The sequence below is a fragment of the Cuculus canorus genome, chromosome 5, assembly GCF_017976375.1.
Source record: "Cuculus canorus isolate bCucCan1 chromosome 5, bCucCan1.pri, whole genome shotgun sequence".
Taxonomy (NCBI): Eukaryota; Metazoa; Chordata; class Aves; order Cuculiformes; family Cuculidae; genus Cuculus; species Cuculus canorus.
The window spans coordinates 56,240,366-56,258,260 of NC_071405.1; the positions used below are offsets into that span (position 1 = coordinate 56,240,366).

General features: G+C 45.1%; 1 protein-coding gene across 5 annotated transcripts in view; it reads right to left on the minus strand.

Moving 5' to 3' along the window:
- The window catches only part of SMOC1 (SPARC related modular calcium binding 1), a 131,490-nt gene extending 124,735 nt beyond the window's left edge, over positions 1–6,755 (minus strand). For 3 of the 5 annotated variants that reach the window (XM_054068668.1, XM_054068664.1, XM_054068667.1), the window contains exon 1: positions 6,552–6,754. In XM_054068668.1, coding sequence (XP_053924643.1) covers positions 6,552–6,662 — 111 coding nt within the window. In that variant the 5' untranslated portion in view covers positions 6,663–6,754. Of the gene's footprint in view, positions 1–6,551 lie in introns of all 5 variants that reach the window. The other 2 variants (XM_054068665.1, XM_054068666.1) reach the window with 2 other exon arrangements.
- Between the last annotated feature and the right edge of the window lie 11,140 nt (positions 6,756–17,895).

Consider the following 17,895-nt stretch of genomic DNA (forward strand, 5'->3'; position numbering starts at 1 on the left):
TCCAAAGGAGAACACCTGCCAGTGAGCCCTCAAAAGCACCTGGCTCAGCCACAGCCAGTGGGAGGCAAAAATGCACAAACCCAACATGCAGGCATGTCCTCCCAAACAGGCTACAGCTGGGAGACTGCCAGGGAAGAGTTTGACAGTGCAAACAGTTGGAGGTTCATGGGGGGCTTCTAGATCACTGCTCTGAAGACTGAACACAGCCACACCAGAGACCAGAGAAGCCAGCATGAGGCACATCTGGCAGAACCTTCTTTAAGCAACACTGTTATTCCAGGCTGCCACTGGCACCATCTAGTCAGGCCCAGGCCAGTCTTAAGGCTACCTTGGAACAGTCACATGGACTAGAATAAACCAAAGCCTCCTGCTCCATCACTCCTCCTCACACTGTAGAGACCGTGCTTCCAGCACACACACGCCTTCTACTCAGCACAGGCTACCCTCAAAGCAATTCTGTAGTGTAGCATAACTATATTTGTCTCTTCCGTTTTGTAGGAAGAGCATTTGCAAGTGGACAGACCCGCTACACCAGGCAATGTTTTTCTCACTAAATGAGCAGACGATTCTCCTTTAATGCTCATGAACATTGCTAACACTATCTACTGCAGCATCCCACAGGAATCTAGGTTGCTTCAGGAGGCTACTATGATAAGGAGAAAAAACATCCAGGACATGAGCCATGAGCCTGATTTCAAAGCAAGGCCTCATCTTGAAGGAGCTGACTGCTCTCAGGCTGAAGAGCTGTCAATAGCCTACATGAGGTCACATACAACGAGCTCCTCTGTATGGTCGGTGGCTGTTTTCACTGCCCTGAGTTCAAGCTCTACACTCTGGTGTGACTATCTACACTTTCTTGTGGCTACTCTCCTATAGCTACAATGCCTCCCCAAAAAAGAGGGCAGAGTTGCATTCTCAGTCATCAACAGAAGGGTTTCAGTCCTGGAATACTCCCTCCCTTTACCTACAGGCAGTAAAGTCAGAACACACAGAGCTTCACCTGGCTTACATGTAAGCTGCTGAACACAAGCCTTAACTACTCACATGAGCAAGTCGGAAGAGGGAGAGTTGCATATCAGGGTCATCACATCCCAGCAGGTTTCTGCGTGTAAGCAAATGCCGCACACTAACCTCACACCTTACCCATAAATCTCCAGCATGGAAGCAGCTCACCCACAGCAATGGCAGCCTTCAGTGTTTGGGCTCACCAATGGAAGATCTTCTCACAAACAAGCATAGGAAGTTTAGAGTCCTAACAATGCAACAACAGCAGTCAGTTTTGTAACACAAAAAAGTAAGATTCATAGTTCAATTTACAAGTGGTAATATTTATATCTCTGTCTGAATTTCACTTGAGGACAAAGCAGTGAACTACCACCACTGCATACCAAGCTTGGCTCATGGTCTGCTGTGCTGCAAAGTTCTTGGATGATGCATCAGCACCAGAGACCTCGCAGCAGCTGCCAGAGGCTGCGACAGGAAGCCATCACACTGTCACACAGGAGGCTAACCGTGACAGTCTGCATGGCAGCAGACTTCAGGGATTAGCTTCAGTTTCACCTATGCTGCCTCTGTGTTTAGCTTTTAATCATGTAAGCATCAAGTTTATTGTGTAACATTTAACTGCACCACCAGATGTGCCAATCCCAGAAGAACTGGGGATTCAGCAGCCAAGTAGGAGACAAATGGGTTTTTGTTTGTTTGGGGTTTTTTTGACATAGTAATGTCGCAATTAGTTTGAGATGGCAAGATAAGAACATCTAAGATATTTAAACGGTAGTATTAATATTTCAGAGCTACTATACCACTGAAATAAGGTTTACAGTCATCTTACCGATCGCTTCAGGCCATCTGGAAATGAAAGAAGCCAAGACAGCATCTGCTCTGCACTGATGGCAGTGAAGATTAGCTTAGCACATGATTAGTTCTAGAAACTCAAAAACTAGTCCAAGAGGTTCTCATTGTAGGTGTTCCACCAGCTACAGAGCTTGCTTCCACCGCCAGCAGAAATAGATGAGCGGTTTCCTTTTCTGTATCATATCTTTCTGTGGCCAAAAATCTTTCATTAGCAGAGATAATTAACATGAGTGAACTTTCCCAAAGCCAATTCAGAAGCTCAGGCAGTTAAAACACCAACTCTAAGATGACACAGAGCAAGTCAGATCATACAGTGTCTTCCTCTTTTAGAACAGGATCCACTGTTCCATCACTAATTTATTGAAACAATGTTTTAATATCTCTCCACACAAGAATTAACCCTGTTCCTCAACACTATTGCATAATGTGCAAAACAGCAAGTCAGATCAGCTTCTTTGCTACACAGAAAGGAATTCACCCATTTAATGTTAAAGCTCCAAGTAGGAACAAGGAGAAGAATAATTGGTACGGCTCTATATATCCATCTTGTTAGGGAATGCTTTACTGAAGAGTCATCTTTCAGTACTTATTTCTTCATTAAAAAGTGAGTCTCTCCAACAATAATCTAACACATCGAAGTGTTTCAGTTGTTACTAATCAGTTTAGACCCGTGCAATGCATGGTGATGATTAAGCTTAAACCAAGAAGCAAAATTCAATCATTGAAAACCTATTCTAAGCTTTACCCTCCTTCTATATCTTCTTTACATGAAGGCCTTTGCTTTATATTTTTTTAACTGCATGTCCTTTTCTAACTTCTTCCCACTGTGAAGAAAGCAGTCTCCCTAATTTTAGTAGGGCATGCCTAAAGACACCTGCTTTGTGGACACACACACCACCAGGTCTGCAGTGAGAATACGGCTCCTTGGCACGAGCTTGTGATGCTGCTTGTTCCTTCAGAGGGAACGGCAAAGCTGCAAGAGCCTTTTAAGCAATTTTTGTCAAGACTCTTACTTGGGATTCTAACTAGTAGCCAGCTGCAGCAGGGCATTCACATTGCTCTGTGGCACTCCAGTTTATGTATTGGAGTCTGTGGGTATCCTCAAGGTTTTATTATTTACCTTCCCTTTGCAGAAGCACAGAACTGGACAGTGTCATCCCCTCCTCTTTCTCCCCCCCGCCCGACTCCCATCTCCAACCAGCATGCCTTTCAAGGAGGGATACAGCATGTTTCCACACATGTAACTACCAAGAAAATTAGTGTCTGCCCTGCCTTCCCCTCCCATTTCTTAGTCCTCTGCAGTTACTAATTGTTACAGATCCCCAGTCTTCCAGCAATCCAAGCCTGATCCTAGGACAGCTTTTGACTGCTGCAGTCAGGTTCTGCTCCTTCTGCAAGGATTCACCGTTTTCCTGTGCAAGTATCTGTCATTACTGCCACTAACAGTTCTCTGCCATAAACCAAGTTTATAACGGTCAGGCATTATACTCAAAGCAGGGGTCCCACACAGATCTATCTTTCTGAACTAGAACAACAAAGGTCAATTTATTTTCCAGTTGAGGGAAAAGAAATACATCCCACAGTAGAAGACGCAAGAGCCAGCCCAGTCCAGCTCCCCATCTATCACTTTGGGATCAAGAAAGGGAAGTAGCAAGACTTGGCTTGTCACACGACTCCAGATGTCACACCAGCAGAGAGACACAGCAAGAGAATATGGACAGAAGGTAAAACCTGATTATCTTTTTTCATAAGGCAACATCCTTCAGACAAACATTTTCCAAGTATAGACAGTTGATTGCTTGCACTGTGCTCTTTAGATCTACACGAGCTGACGTGATCAAGCAATGGCTTAACAAAGCAGGAGTTTCTCTAGAGTCTGTCAAGTGAGGAAACAAGCCACACAGCCTTGAGCTTCCAAGTTATTTCTAGGATAGTCAAGACAGTAGAACTACTATGAGGCTTCATGTGGGACAGTTACTAACCATCAGCAGGCCACAGCGCATGTGCAAAAGCCGGTTTTCTACAGGTCATTGATACTTCAAGTTTAAGAGATTCATGTCACTGCTCATACTTTTACAACAAGGGGAAACACCAAGCCTTTTTACAATGTATTTTGAGAACCAGAAGCAGCTCAGCAAGACAGCAGATATTAGCTGCACTTGATTACTTGACTACCAAGGTAAATTACATCTTGAACTAACACTTCATCTAAAAGTTTGATCCCTTATTGGCACTAGAGATGTAGATCAAGAACTTGCTTCAAGCATTACTGCTGTACATTTAAACTCATTCAGTAGGATTAAAAACTGCTGTTCACCTTTAAAAGCATTTCAGCTTGCAAATATTGCAGTTCTAGTACTTATCATGCAGAAAAGAAAGTGTGGAAGGGTAAATATCACACCTAGCAATTGAACACCTGCAGGCTGAGACCCCAGAGCTGCAACACTGACCCTCCATCCAGCAAGAGTTCCTGACAGGAATACACTCTTGATCAAAAGTCAGCATGAGAAACATTGGTGTAACTTAGTAATCGCCATTAAAGAACTAATAATGAAGAATTTTCTTGTGTCCATTGGAATCTAAAGTATGGCACTATACTAATGAAAACTTTTGTGTGTCTAATCACCAGACAACACAAAGCTCAGGGACCTATCATATCAATCGATGTGGCTGCAAATCAGTAAATCAAAGTGCCCACATTCACATTCATTTAAGCATGACACTTAGAAGGGTGAAGATAGGCTTCACGAAACAAACATCCTAGAAGTTCACAGCCTTCCACTTGAGAGCTCATAAGTCAGTTTTAACTTCCTAAAGTTTAAAGGCACATCTTTCTACAGAACTGTAAACATTGGTGCTCACAGCTGATATTCTCCACCAGTCTGGAAAGGGGAAATCGCAAAGTCATAGAAACAGCAAAGTCAGTTCACTTACTTCAAGCAAAAAGTACATCAGTAGTCCTTTGTATTTGGTTTCCCACTCTCCTGAAGTGGCTCCCATTCCAAAGACGACACAGCACAGGGAGCAATTAAACTGCCTCATAAAACACAGTATATAAAAAAGCATACATGGAAACTGTTTGATAGACAGGGTCATTATACAATTATGCAGTGCCATCAGGATTTTTTATTTTGTTCTTTCAGTTGCCCTTCATTAAAGCATTTAAATCCCAGTGATGATGAAGAGATGTATTCATCCAGCCAAACTCATCACTTCAAAGCTCCTTTCCATTTAGCAAAATTCCAGTTTCTGTGTTTATGCTCGATATTGGGCAATACAGATATATGCATAAGCACCTCTGTTTCCCCATCCTTCAAAACACATCTCTAAGATTTTATGGCTCAGACTAGTTCGGAGCTGCCATGTTCTAACAGTTGCTGGTACACATCTGGCCATAAAAGAAGCTACACGGCACAGCTGAACACAAGGATAGCAGTGCAACTAGTAAACTTTCCACAGCTCTGAGATACATTTAATAGTCATCATGGCCAAACAGCACTTCTATCAAAAAATGGAAGCATAGCACTGAAGTCCCTTATCATAGAATAGTTTAGGTTGGAAGGGACCTTAAAGATCATCTAGTTCCAATCCTCCTGCCACAGGCAGAGACACCTCCCACTAGATCAGGCTGCCCAAGGCCCCATCCAACTTGGCCTTGAACTCCGCCAAGGATGGGGCATCCACAACTTCCCTGGGCAACCTGTGCCAGTGCTTCACCACTCTCATGGCAAAGAAATTCTGCCTTATGTCTAGCCTAAATCTGCCCCTCTCCAGTTTATAGCCATTGCCCTTGGTCCTATCACCACAAGCCTTTGTGAACAGTCCCTCCCCAGCTTTCCTGTAGCCCCTTCAGGTACTGAAAGGTCACTATAAGGTCTCCTCAGAGCCTTCTCCAGGCTGAACAAGCCCAACTCTCTCAGTCCGTGCTCACAGCAGAGGTGCTCCAGCCCTTCAATCATCTTTGTAGCCTTCCTCTGGACCCACTCCAACAGTTCTATATCCTTCGTTAAGCCTTGGTCTGGTATAGATTCCAAAGACTCCTGGTCTTGCCTAACCGTGGTGTCAGTTAATTAGACACCACATTACATAGCATTACAGGCTGATGGGTCCCGAAAGCACACAAATGCAACCAACGTGCCTGCAGAGATCAAGTTTTTCCTCTTACCCAGAGCTGTATTTATTGCAGCGCTGGCTGAAGAACAGCTACTGTTTTGCACATTTGTGGATGGAAAGCTCTCCTGGGGCTCTGCAGCGGTGCTGCAGCAGGAACATCAGCTCCCCGGGAGGACCATATTTAGAAGAGATGCTGAGTTCTGCCCCAGAGCAACGTAATAGTTCGGTCAGCGAAATTAACAGCCCCACTAAGAGTCAAACGCTGTGAGTTAAAAAAAAAAAACAGCTAGACACCTCCCGGGAGAAGTCTGGGCTGAAGGCATTCGGTTTATTGCAGCGATTATTCAATCCCTACCCGGGAACATTTTAAAAAAAAAAAAAAAAAAAGGAAAGAAAGAAAGAAAAGGAAAAAAGGGGAAAGCTACGCGCTGGGAACGTTAAACGCGAGGCGACCGATATAACACCGCAGCCCGCCAGCCTTCCCCGTCCCGTTTTTGCTTTCCCCTGCCATAAATACCAAGGCGCTCGCAGCGAGGGAGGCTCCACCTGCGGCGCCGGGAGGGAGAGGGGCGCTCACTCACCCGGGGTCCCGCGGCTCGGTGCCCGGGGCGCTGCGGCAGATGCAGCAGCAGCAACAGCACCGCCAGCAGAAGCGGGCGAGCCCCCGCGCCGCCACAGACCCGCGGCGACATCGTCCCGCTTGCGGGGCCACCGGAGGCGGCTCTGCCGGCTGCACGGTCCCCCACAGCTCCGTCGCCCCGGCCATGGGGATGCCCGCTATAAAGCCGCGGAGGGGCGGGGCCGGGCGCGGAGCGCACGAATGGCAGCGCGGCGGCCGCGGGCTGCAGCCAATGCTGAGGCGGCGGCGCTCCCCCCTCCCCAGTCCCCATCGCGGGCGCAGCTCGCGGGCGCGGGGCGAGCGGGGCAGGTTGGCCCCGGGCGGTGAGGGGCGGTGCCGCCCGCCTGCCGGCGGCTCGAGCGGGGAGAGACCCGCGCGTGGCGGGGGCGCCGCGCGCCGCGACGGGCGGGTGTGAGCTCTTGTGGTGGCTGTGAGTGGGGCGGGGGCTGTGGGTTGGAGACGGGAACAGTTAGGCTGAGAGGTCCAGAGGAAGGCTACAAGGATTCTCAAAGGGCTGGAGCAGCTCCCATGCGAGGACAGGCTGAGAGGATTGGGGTTGTTCAGCCTGGAGAAGAGAAGGCTCCAAGGAGACCTTATAGCGACCTTCCAGTACCTGAAGGGGCTACATAAAAGCTGAGGAGGGACCGTTAACAAAAGCTTGTAGTGACAGGATGAGGGGCAATGGCTATAAACTGGAGAGGGGCAGATTTAGACTGGACATAAGGCAGAATTTCTTTGCCATGAGAGTGGTGAGGCACTGGCACAGGTTGCCCAGGGAAGCTGTGGATGACCCATCCCTGCAAATGTTCAAGGCCAGGTTGGATGGGGATTTGGGCAGCCTGATCTAGTGAGAAGTGTCCCTGCCCATGGCAGAGGGGGTGGAACAGCATGGGCTTTAAGGTCTCTTCCAACTCAAGCTTTTCTATGATCTTTGTGTATAGGGACATGTAGTATACAGTACACAGTATATAGAACATAACATAGTGTATATGGCATATACTATATACTACAGTATATATACTATAGTGCGTATATATATGTAGTGTATATATACTGTAGTATGTATACTATAGTATATATATAGTATATAGAGTATATATGCTATATACACTATATAATACATATATATACTATAGTATATACAGTGTGTATATACTATAGTATATACCATATACACTGTAGTGTATATATATACTATAGTAGATGTAGTATATAGTGTGTACTATATAGTGCTTTGGACACACTGATGGGATGGTTCTGCCAGCCAGGGAGTAAGTTTGGTGCATGGCCCACGTGCTGTTTTCCATTGGTTCGGCACTCTTGGGCCAAAGCTGCTGCAGAAACAACGTTGTGTCCCAGGGAGTGTCGGACCTCTTGTCACTTCCGTGCCAGGGTTCAAAGCGTGGATCCTGCACAGCCACAGAGATACCCATCGCTGAAGATCTCCCTTTGCTTTCCCAACTGCAAAAGTAGCCCTACAGCCCATCACTCTGCATTGCCCAGCTAAGCCAAGAGACTGTGTTGTGGAGGTGGTGTGCTTGGAGTCTTTGGTACCACCTTGCACCTGGAAAGTCATCCCAAGATCAAGTTTGACATCTCTTGAGACAATGCATACACTAGCATCCCAAGATAAAGTTTGAGTCCTCTTGGAAGCAAGACCTTCTGGGCTGCATGTGGGCCCCAATATGTCCAAGCTTAACCAGGCAGTCTGTGAAAAGTGGATAGAAAGTGAGTGTTCCATCACACAATAGGCAAGTAGGTGCAGCTGGGGAGCAGGAAATAAATGGAGGGTGGGCATATACCAGCAGGGCCCAGCCTCTGTCTAATTAGGTGCAGGTATCTCTGTCTGATTAGGTGCTGAAGAGAGATACATGGCAGTATAATGGCAGTAAGATGTAGACCCCAAGCAAGAGAGGCAGGGAGCAGTGCCAAGCCTCTCTCTACCTGCTGACTGAGTGATGGGGTATCTTGTGAACTGGACTGACTTGCATTTACATTGAGGTCTTCCTTTTTAAATGACAAGCATGAGTTGGTGGTGGGCACGACAGGGCAGAGGCCCAACGTTTTGCAAAATAATATACATGGCAGGGCATTGCTGTGCATGTGATAGTGATAAAAACCTTTTCGTGGGACCATTTTGTGGTGCTGTTATGGAAACACAGAAGACCTGCAATTTCTTCATGAAGCATATTTAACTTTCTTTACTCAGTGACCTTACAAGAGCCAGTACTCACACTTGTAAAAATTCCCTAGAGTGTATCCGCTAGGTATGGGGAGAGGCTGCTACACCCACACAAAGAACCTTGTTACACAGCAGAAGTCATATAATTCTGGCATCTTATCAGAGCAAAGCAGGCTGTTTAGCTGTAGCGGTTGCTTTAATCTTTCTTTTCTTTAAAAAAAAAAAAAGTATTTATTTAAAAAATGCCAGTACATAGCATTTTGTCATTAGCCTGGGCAGGATAAGCCGTTTGTTACTCACGCAGAGCTCTGCCAGTATTCATTATTCTTGGCTGGCAGATCTCTCTGGAGCTCCAAACCCAGCACCCCATGCAAGCCTACCCAATGTACCTTAGTCTTAACACTCACCACTCTTTGCTATCCTGGTCCTAAGCTTTGCCAGCTCTTCTTCAGTATGGCCTGTGGTATCCTCTGATTTTCCATTTCAAAGTCTCTCTGATCCACACCTGAACGTCTGCCATTCCACATGACATAAGCAGAGAGACCTTGAGGGGAAGTTGAGGGGGAGAGCTGGTAGATCTGAATATGAGTGTCCTTGTGTACATCAGGATCAGCTCTGTTGAGGTTGGACAAGTTATACCAGTGCACACCTGACATCTGTGCAAAGACAGGCAGAATCTAGTACAGTTTTGTTGAGGCAGTGATCCCACCCTGAAGTACCACATCACCTCATAGTTAGTCTTGATTAAATTCCAGTCCAGATAACAATATCCCACTTGCCTACATTCCCCTCTCCAATTTCATAGGGAGTTTTTTTGCGTCTAACCTACTTTACGTGATGCCTTCATGTGTTTTTTTTTATCACTTGCACTTTAAACATGAATGTATTTCTTTGGTTTATTTTCCACAAATGCATGCATACCAGGATCCCTCTGTTATAGAAACACTCAATACCACCATGAAAAAATGGTTGTTTTCCTATTCCCTGTCAGAGAATACCAGCTACACTGGAAGCCTATCCTCCAGTGCCTATGAAGCCCTACATTGTCAGCATCTTAACACAAAGCTAAAGTTCCAGAAAGATTCAGAAATTCCCAATAACTGAAGACTTTGACCCCTTTCTTGTCAAAGCTGTTCATAACCTTGCAGCACGCGTCTCAAACATCAACCAATATTCCCATGGCCCGGTGTTTCTTTGGAGAGATGTATATTTCCTTTGCAGATAGTAACCACCCTAGTGCAATAACCAGTCCAGAAGAGACTTTATAGCCTGGCCTATTAAACTTCACTCAGCTGTTCTGAGCCCAGAAACCTTAGAAAAACACAATCCAGGAGTACATCCAGCCCCACGTTAAAGACACCAGAAATATATGTCTTTATTCCAGTTGTGAATCACAGTCACCACTGAAAATGTGTCTGACTCTTCAGTACACTGGGCGTGGTACTCTGGTAGGTATACGTACGCTCTACTGGTGTGTCATCTTCAAAGAAAACTCTAAGTAAATAAAATAAACTGCCCAAACAGAAGATTTTGTGCCACTGAATTGTCTGTTAATTTTCTCCAGATTCCTGGCAAGTGAGAAGTGCCTGCCTTAGGCATCGGTGTCACTGCAGAGATGCTGATGAGCTGAGGGGAGGCTGGTGTCCAAGCATAAAAGGAATTGAGCACCTAACCTTCTCACTTGAGCTCTTCCAAAAATCCCTGCCATCATTCTGAGGATGCAGTGCCAAATGCTGCGCTGGCACAGGGCCACTTCAGTCAGTGGTGTCTCACCAGCAAAGAACTTGCCCAGGGTGTTTAACTGAAAATTACAAAGAGAGAGGGACATGGAACTAGAAGATAAATTGTTCTTCATGTCCAGGCATTTGTACACCAGGCCCAACCTTTGGATCCTTCCGAGGAACATGTAAGCCCAGCCATAATGAATTTAACTATGCAATGCTGCTGGAGGAAGTACTGGAACTGGTACCGTTGGGGCTTGTTGTATATACCAGATGCAGCCTACAACTTGCACCTCTGAAGACTTACTCCAACGTGTGCCTGTATATGTTGATGATTAATATCTTGTTGCTATGGTACATGCATATCATGTGCGCCACCACAAACCCATGGCACAAGGTGTATATATTCATGGAATCATGAATTGTAGAACAGATTGGTGGTCTTGACATGGAATATTGCTGGTCTTGACAACTGTTCAGGGAGAACTATTTGATTGCTTTGATTATTTGCCTCTGTTTATACTTGTCTTGTCCTCTGACAAGTTTCAGAAGGTTGCTGTCCTCCTTTGAACCGTATTGGCACTCACAACAGAACCATCATGGGATTTGCCTACCACAGCTTCCATCAGGGAATATATCCCCTCCTGCACGTGTTTATCAGAAATAATCATTCACACTTACAATAAAGTATAACCTGCTGCCTCCAAAAATGAGCTAATTGCTCTTAGGGACCAAATTAATGCTAACTGTTCTTTTTTAAGTCAGTGGATGCTACAATTGTTCCTGCAGCAAGTATAGATCTGGTTCACTTTTTGTCAGAAAAGAAGGCTGTGGGGAATTTTGTGTGAGATTGACTGTTGTAGGTTGTAAGGATGAAGATTTTAGAACTATGTTTTTTAATACTATGCTTATTGATTCATTTGAATATTTATAATCTGAGGATTATCCATTGCTGCCAGGCCTTAATTGCTGAGAACCAGCAACAGTGGAAGAAGCTTTTCTACTATCCCAAATCTCCATCCAAAGGTGAGTACAAGGCACCCCAGAATAAAGACTGAAAAGCCACAATTGAGCACACTCATAACGTCACACAAGCTGGAGTAGCAGCCACAGGATGAGAGAGGCTGTTCAGTCACCCTAAACTGAAGTAAAATACCATTTCCCCAGCTTCACAGAGACAGGTTGAATATGGAGGTAATGGGGAGAAGTAAGTTTGACTCCCAGTGATTACAAGGCTGGAAATCAAAAGTCATTGAATTCACAGCACAGCATACAGCAACTTTACAGTGTCATCCCACTGCCAGCATGGTTGCTGCTATGGGCAAAGTAGTCACACTTGTTAAGGTGTAGAGTCACATTGCTGTTAGTGTGTCTTGGGGCATGCTTGCTGGATTATGTCAACAAAAAGGAGTCTCATCTTCTTATGAAAGCCAATTATATATATGTCTGAATGAAACAGAAACCCTGTTACTAATACTAAGTGTCCTACTGGGCTTCTCATCCTTGAAGATCTTTGCAGAATGTTCACTTATACTTGAACAAAAAGCTTTATTACAAATATGACGGGGTTGCAAGTCTTTTTCCATTAAATCTATCTGGAGTCTGCCATTTCATTCTGTGCAAAGCTTTTCTCTAGAAAGTATATTAAATTGTGTAGGTGCTGGCTGCACTTTTATGGTTTCCCAAAGAGTTGCTAGTAGTTCTGGTAAGTTCCTCATCACTGCCAAACCCTCACCTCTCAGCAGTGCCGTGCATCTGATCCTACTAACCAGCCATATCTTCATGCCCTTCTGTTATTTCACCACAAGAAAAGTCTGTTGGCCATATACCAGTATGGTTATGAAAACAAAACAAAACCCAAAAAAGGAATGCAGTGAAGTGCAAGAAGTAGCAGATGGGCAGTGAAGTCCATTTGAGCTTCAGGATAGTTTTTCATGGTGCTGAAGCATATACCTGTTTTCAAGGATGGAACCTCTACAATGACCTGGCTGACATTAATCCGTAATCTGCCAGCTCCTTGAAAACAAAGATAGTCTCCTTTTTTGCCTTTTTACTCTTACTTATATTTTGCGAATTCTTAGAGTATAATGTTGAGAATAGATATGAGGCCCAGTGCAGTGGTCATGAATGATGGGTATTTATGTGGCAGTGGAAAGTTAAATTACTCTTCCAATAATCTATCTAACAGATTTCTAATGTTCATTGTACAACTTTTTGAATTTTATGAAGTAAACATACTATCACTCCAGGCTCTAAAAAGGAATGCTAATCGACCATATCTTTAGCCTTTAGAATCTTTAAAAGTACTTAGCAACTTGCCAGGTTTTTTTATTTTGAATCAGCTATGAGATTGAATTTGGGTTGGACTCCATATGGACTCCAGAAGTGAGGAGCTCTGTTCCAACCTCATTTATCAATCTTATCAAGGCAAGGATTCTTTCTGCTCATGCTGTCTACCTGGGTGGGATAGATGGAAAGTGGGTGGGGAAAGAAATACCTCCGCGCTGAAATTTTGAGGACTGGGTGCTCTGGGCTTCAAATGCAAGGGAGAGCAGGTGGTGAATCTCCCATACATGAGCACTCTGCCTACACAGAGCAGGCTCACCATCAAAAGCACAAAAAGGGGGTGAGGGGAATAACATGCCAGGGCACACTGAAGGCAGGGTCTCTTGCCTAGCATCCCCTCCGTGTGATTCTCTACCAGGACAAACAATAGCAAAAAGGAAGGAGGAAGCAACTGAAAATCAGGCCCTGTGAGCTCTACAAGTCATAGCGTTGGGATTATTTTCTGTCACTTGAGCACATTTAACTTATCTCAGATTGATGATCCGTTGAATGGAATAAAGTACTTTTGTCACAGGTCGGCACCCTGCTCCTCTGCCTTTCGCCATCAGCAGTACTTAACCTGAGCAAATTCAGAATTAGAATTCTGTCCTAAATGGCATGCTCAAAAACATACTTCAGCAAAGAAGCCCTGGCATCATGTTAAGCACTTAATGTCTTCTGAGTTGGAGAGGCAAACTGGTGACAAAATGACAGAATACGGATTCTAAGATGCTTTGATCCTGCAATTTTTCATCGGGGCCAAAAGTAACACTCATTATCAAACAGGCAAAGTTTGTTTTGTCTTCCCTACCAGTTTCTTAGCACTGATTTAGTCTTCACACTGACACCAGCAAAACTGCACTTAAATCACAGCTCTGAGAACCAGCTACACGTATCCAAAGCTGAGCAGAGTTCAAACCTCAGCCCTGAGCTGATACAGAGTCTTTTCTGTTTTAAATTGCCCACCCACTCACTATTCCCAGCTGCCGAGCCACATAATGTTCAAAGACCACACACAAGGTGCAAGAGCAATAGAGGCCTGTTGAAAATTAAAGTGCAACAGCTTAGTCAAGAGGATAGGCTCCAGCATTGCTGCCTAAAAAATGGGGGCAAAGAATGAGGACAGAAGGGCAGACAGAGACCGTGGGAGATCTGTACAGAAAGCGATGGGAATCTACTCCCGAGTATATTTTACAGAAATCCCCTACCCCCAGCTCACAGATAAACAGAGAGACAGAGCTTCCTGTATGAAGACAGGCAAGAAGCAGCTCAGAAAAGGAGGTGGTGCTTTCCAGAGGGTAGATGATACTGGGATGACAGGGATTGTTCTTGGCTTGTTAAAAGGACCTGTAGCTGGTCAAAAAAAAACCTCTCTTTGTTCCTTATTTCCCCATCTTGAGCAAATGTCAAGTGTAAGAGCCTTGCATGCATGTTGTGCTGCCTCTTACAGCCCGCAGCAGACAGTAAAACTCTCAAAGAGCTCTGGTTTCTTCTCTCCAGTGCTACTGCTGAAGGGACCTTGCTCTGAAAAGCATTTGTTTGAATGCCATATAACCATGTCATCTATTCCTCTTCATCCTATCAAAAACTAGAGTGTGTTGCGACACCACTCAGTGGTGACACAAAGACAGGAGCAGGTCAGCACTGTCACACATGGTGGTACAGCAACCACAGTTTTAGAAAAGAGGGGGACCCTTCTGCTGATCCCTAGGCTATGATTCACAGAGTCTGAGGCAAGCTGGTGAAAACTGACCTTATCCTACACATATCTGCTCAGATGTCCAAGTTTGCTGTTATTTTGCACAAAAAGAGATTGTTCACCTCAAAGCATTTAAAAAACATTCTTAAATTTTGTCCCATTTCTTCTATACATAAAGAATGTGTGCTTATATGTTTATACATTGATTTTGTGCTTAGTCGCTAACCGAGGTTAAATACTTACAGGCTGAGTCAAGCTGTACTCTAAATGTGGGCTGAATGAAACGGCTTCACTGCTGAGACAAGGCAATGTTGTAACAGCACGCAGCACAACCCAGAAGTCGGAACAAGAAACAACGAAGGTGGTTTCTAACAGAAAGCATCCAGGGTGTTTGAAGAGGCAGACTGCCAGGGCTCTATGGGTATCATCCTACTCCCTAGTCCTCAGCTGGGACAGCAGCTCAGGAGAGATGAGAGAAGAAAAGATGAAACACAACACGACGTGATTTTTCTTACTCCGATTACTGCTAGCAAAAGAAAGCAAGCCAAGGAATCACTAGAAGGAAAGACTCGCTCAAGTGCTCCATACCAAATACTCTGAGATGGTGGTTTGAACCCAGAGCCATGTATCATAGCTAGCATCTGTAAAGATCTAAACTAGAACCACAGATGCAAAAGTGCTTGCAGCATTTTCAGGCTCTTAAATTTGATCCCAGATTTGGGCTTCAAAAGCTGCTCAACAATAAACAGAGCAAAAGATACCGGACTGGAATCTCAGTACTTAATGCTATTACTCTATTAATCTTGCTACCTTCTTAAAAGAAATGGTAAATGTCAAAAAAAACCATAGGTGTGCATACGTACTGCTTCCTTCTTCTCACCCCTGTGAGATGCTCAGTGCAAAAAGAAACCTTCCAGCACAAGAGTGCCGACAAGGAGCTTTTGTAAATATTCCAATGATACATAGTCAACCTTTTGCTTTTGATTGATAGACTTTGCTAGGGAAACATGGCAGAACAGATGTATGTGCATGGGTGCCACCAAATTGATTTTAATGCTCTTTTTCCCCCCTGCCCCTTCCACCCACAGGCTTATAAAGTTATTCTGGAAGACAGGCGAATCCTAAATAATGGGGGAAGGGAGACTGGGGATTAAGGGACATCTGAAGAAAGTAGTATAAAATTGCACTGAAAGCAAAAATCCTCCCACTATAACCTACCCTTGTCCACCCCTGTGTCAACAAATATGCAACCAATTAATGTAATTGCAGAGTTATTTATGGTGCACAGGAAAGTGTAGTCAGGGACTCTGAGAAACAAGGTTGTAGGGATAGGAACGCCTAGGTTCCCCCCTCACCCCCTCCTTTGCAGATGTTTAAGTTGACTTGTGGTGTCCATGTGTCTCATAACCAAGAGCCTGTCTACTTTTGCAGGTGTTGCTTGCTGCATGGGGGTGGGTAAACTGGATGAAAGGAGACCTGGAAAAGAGTTGGGGTCTCCTGATTTCAAACTGTGACCAAAAGTTTGGTTGGGTTTAGATATTTCCCCCCACCTTTGCAGCCTACAAAAGCCTCATACTTAATCCCTTCAGATGACCCTTCTGACAGCAGCAACAACATTTGAACACAACAAGGGAAAAAAAAAAATCTTAGCTCCATGATTTGATTGTTCAGGGTGACAGTTTTGTTACTGTTCAGTGCCCTGCAGAAGAGAGGTTTTAATTAGAGCTATTGAGTGGTTTGAATTGGCACAATTAGGGTCAGCATTAATGATTGCTGCATGTGTTCTTTTGAACAGTAAGGGCTTTTTTTAGCCCACGGACAGGAGGGGGTAGCAGCTAATGAACTAGGAGAGTGCAAATTATCTCTGCAAAGCTGGGGCAAGTGTAATACACACTGGGGATGAAGCAGAGAGTAGGAAGAGAGACCACAGCTTGTGGGGCTGATCTGGAAGACTTCCCAGTGGAGTGCTGAGCATCATCAGTCACCTCTGCTTCTCATTTGCTTCTTCAGGTGCTGAAGCTGTATAGCACACTGACAGACATGCATTTCTTGCATCAAAAGGGAAGACTTCAGAGGGGCAAAGCATACACAGTGTTTTCATATTGAAAAATACAAAAGGAGATGGGAAAAAAAGGTTGCAGTCTGCTTCAAAAATGAGGACGTGCTTATGCAGATTAGTAAAGTGAGTAAAGCTTGTAGGCTTTTCCCTCCTCCTATTCATTTCAGTGTAACACTAAATCAGTTCAAAGAAACACAGCCACATAAAGTCTATGTATATTTAAGTACAAGCACCTCTGCTGTGTATGTGTGGAAACACTCCTCAAATATGCAGACCTGCCTTAACTGCTTTGCAGGTGGATGCCAGAGCCCCGTGCAGATGACAGCTCTGCCAAAGGCTGCTCTCACCCGTGCCAAAAAAAGGAGTCCTCACAGCATGTGCAATTTAACCTAAAGACAAGGGCTCCTGGAGGCGTATCTATGATCTCCTCAGAACTTGCAGGTCTCCTCAAATGCGTCCATTACACAGCCTCTTCCAAACCCGCATGGTCCATAGAGGTGTACAGAAATGCTCCTGGGTTGCAGGAGGAATACACTCCATTGCCACTCTAACAGAGTCCAAGAGGCTTCCCTTTCACTTTTAGCTGCTTGTTGGGGAAAAGGCAAGTAGGTGATGGTGACACCAGCCATGTGGGTGCAAGGACTGACTGGCAGCGTAGGACCTGCCCCGCTCCTTTGAGGAGCCTCCATTGCCTTGGACCATGCAGGTCCTCCCCAAAGCATGAGCATTTTAGCAGAGTGAGTTTGTTCACATGCCAGCTCCCTGGCGTAGCAGTTCCTCGCTGCCCTCCACTGTGAGCAGCAAGGGACAGTCATTTCCTCCTGACGTGTTCAACACATCCCTTTCTACCAATGGTGGGGTGACCCTCTGATAGCTGAATCAGCCTAGAAGTCGTTTCTGGCCTCCAGAATACAGACAGGGCATCACTGGTAGGGGTACCTGGGCACCTGTCTCAGGTCTGGCAGTACCAGCCGAGTCAGATGCTGGCACTGGTCTCTTAGTCTGGCCCCTGAATGCCTCTGTAAGCCAGCAGGCCCACTGCAAAATGTCATCTCTAATTGTCTGCAGCAGTAATTTCTCCTGACCATGACCCAAAGATGGACATACATTGTCAGGCACCAAGCATCAAAGAAAAAGTTGATTTTTTGGTAAGCTAAGCTAGTGGGTAGAGCAGAGGATAGCAGTGCAGGTTTACGTACTGTCAGAGCACTGATCCTTGTACACTTTTCAGAAAACATTTTCAGCTAGACTTTCTGCCGCTATCCCAGAGGGCAGCCACCAACACCTAACCACTGACACTTTTGAGGCCAAGCATTAGTA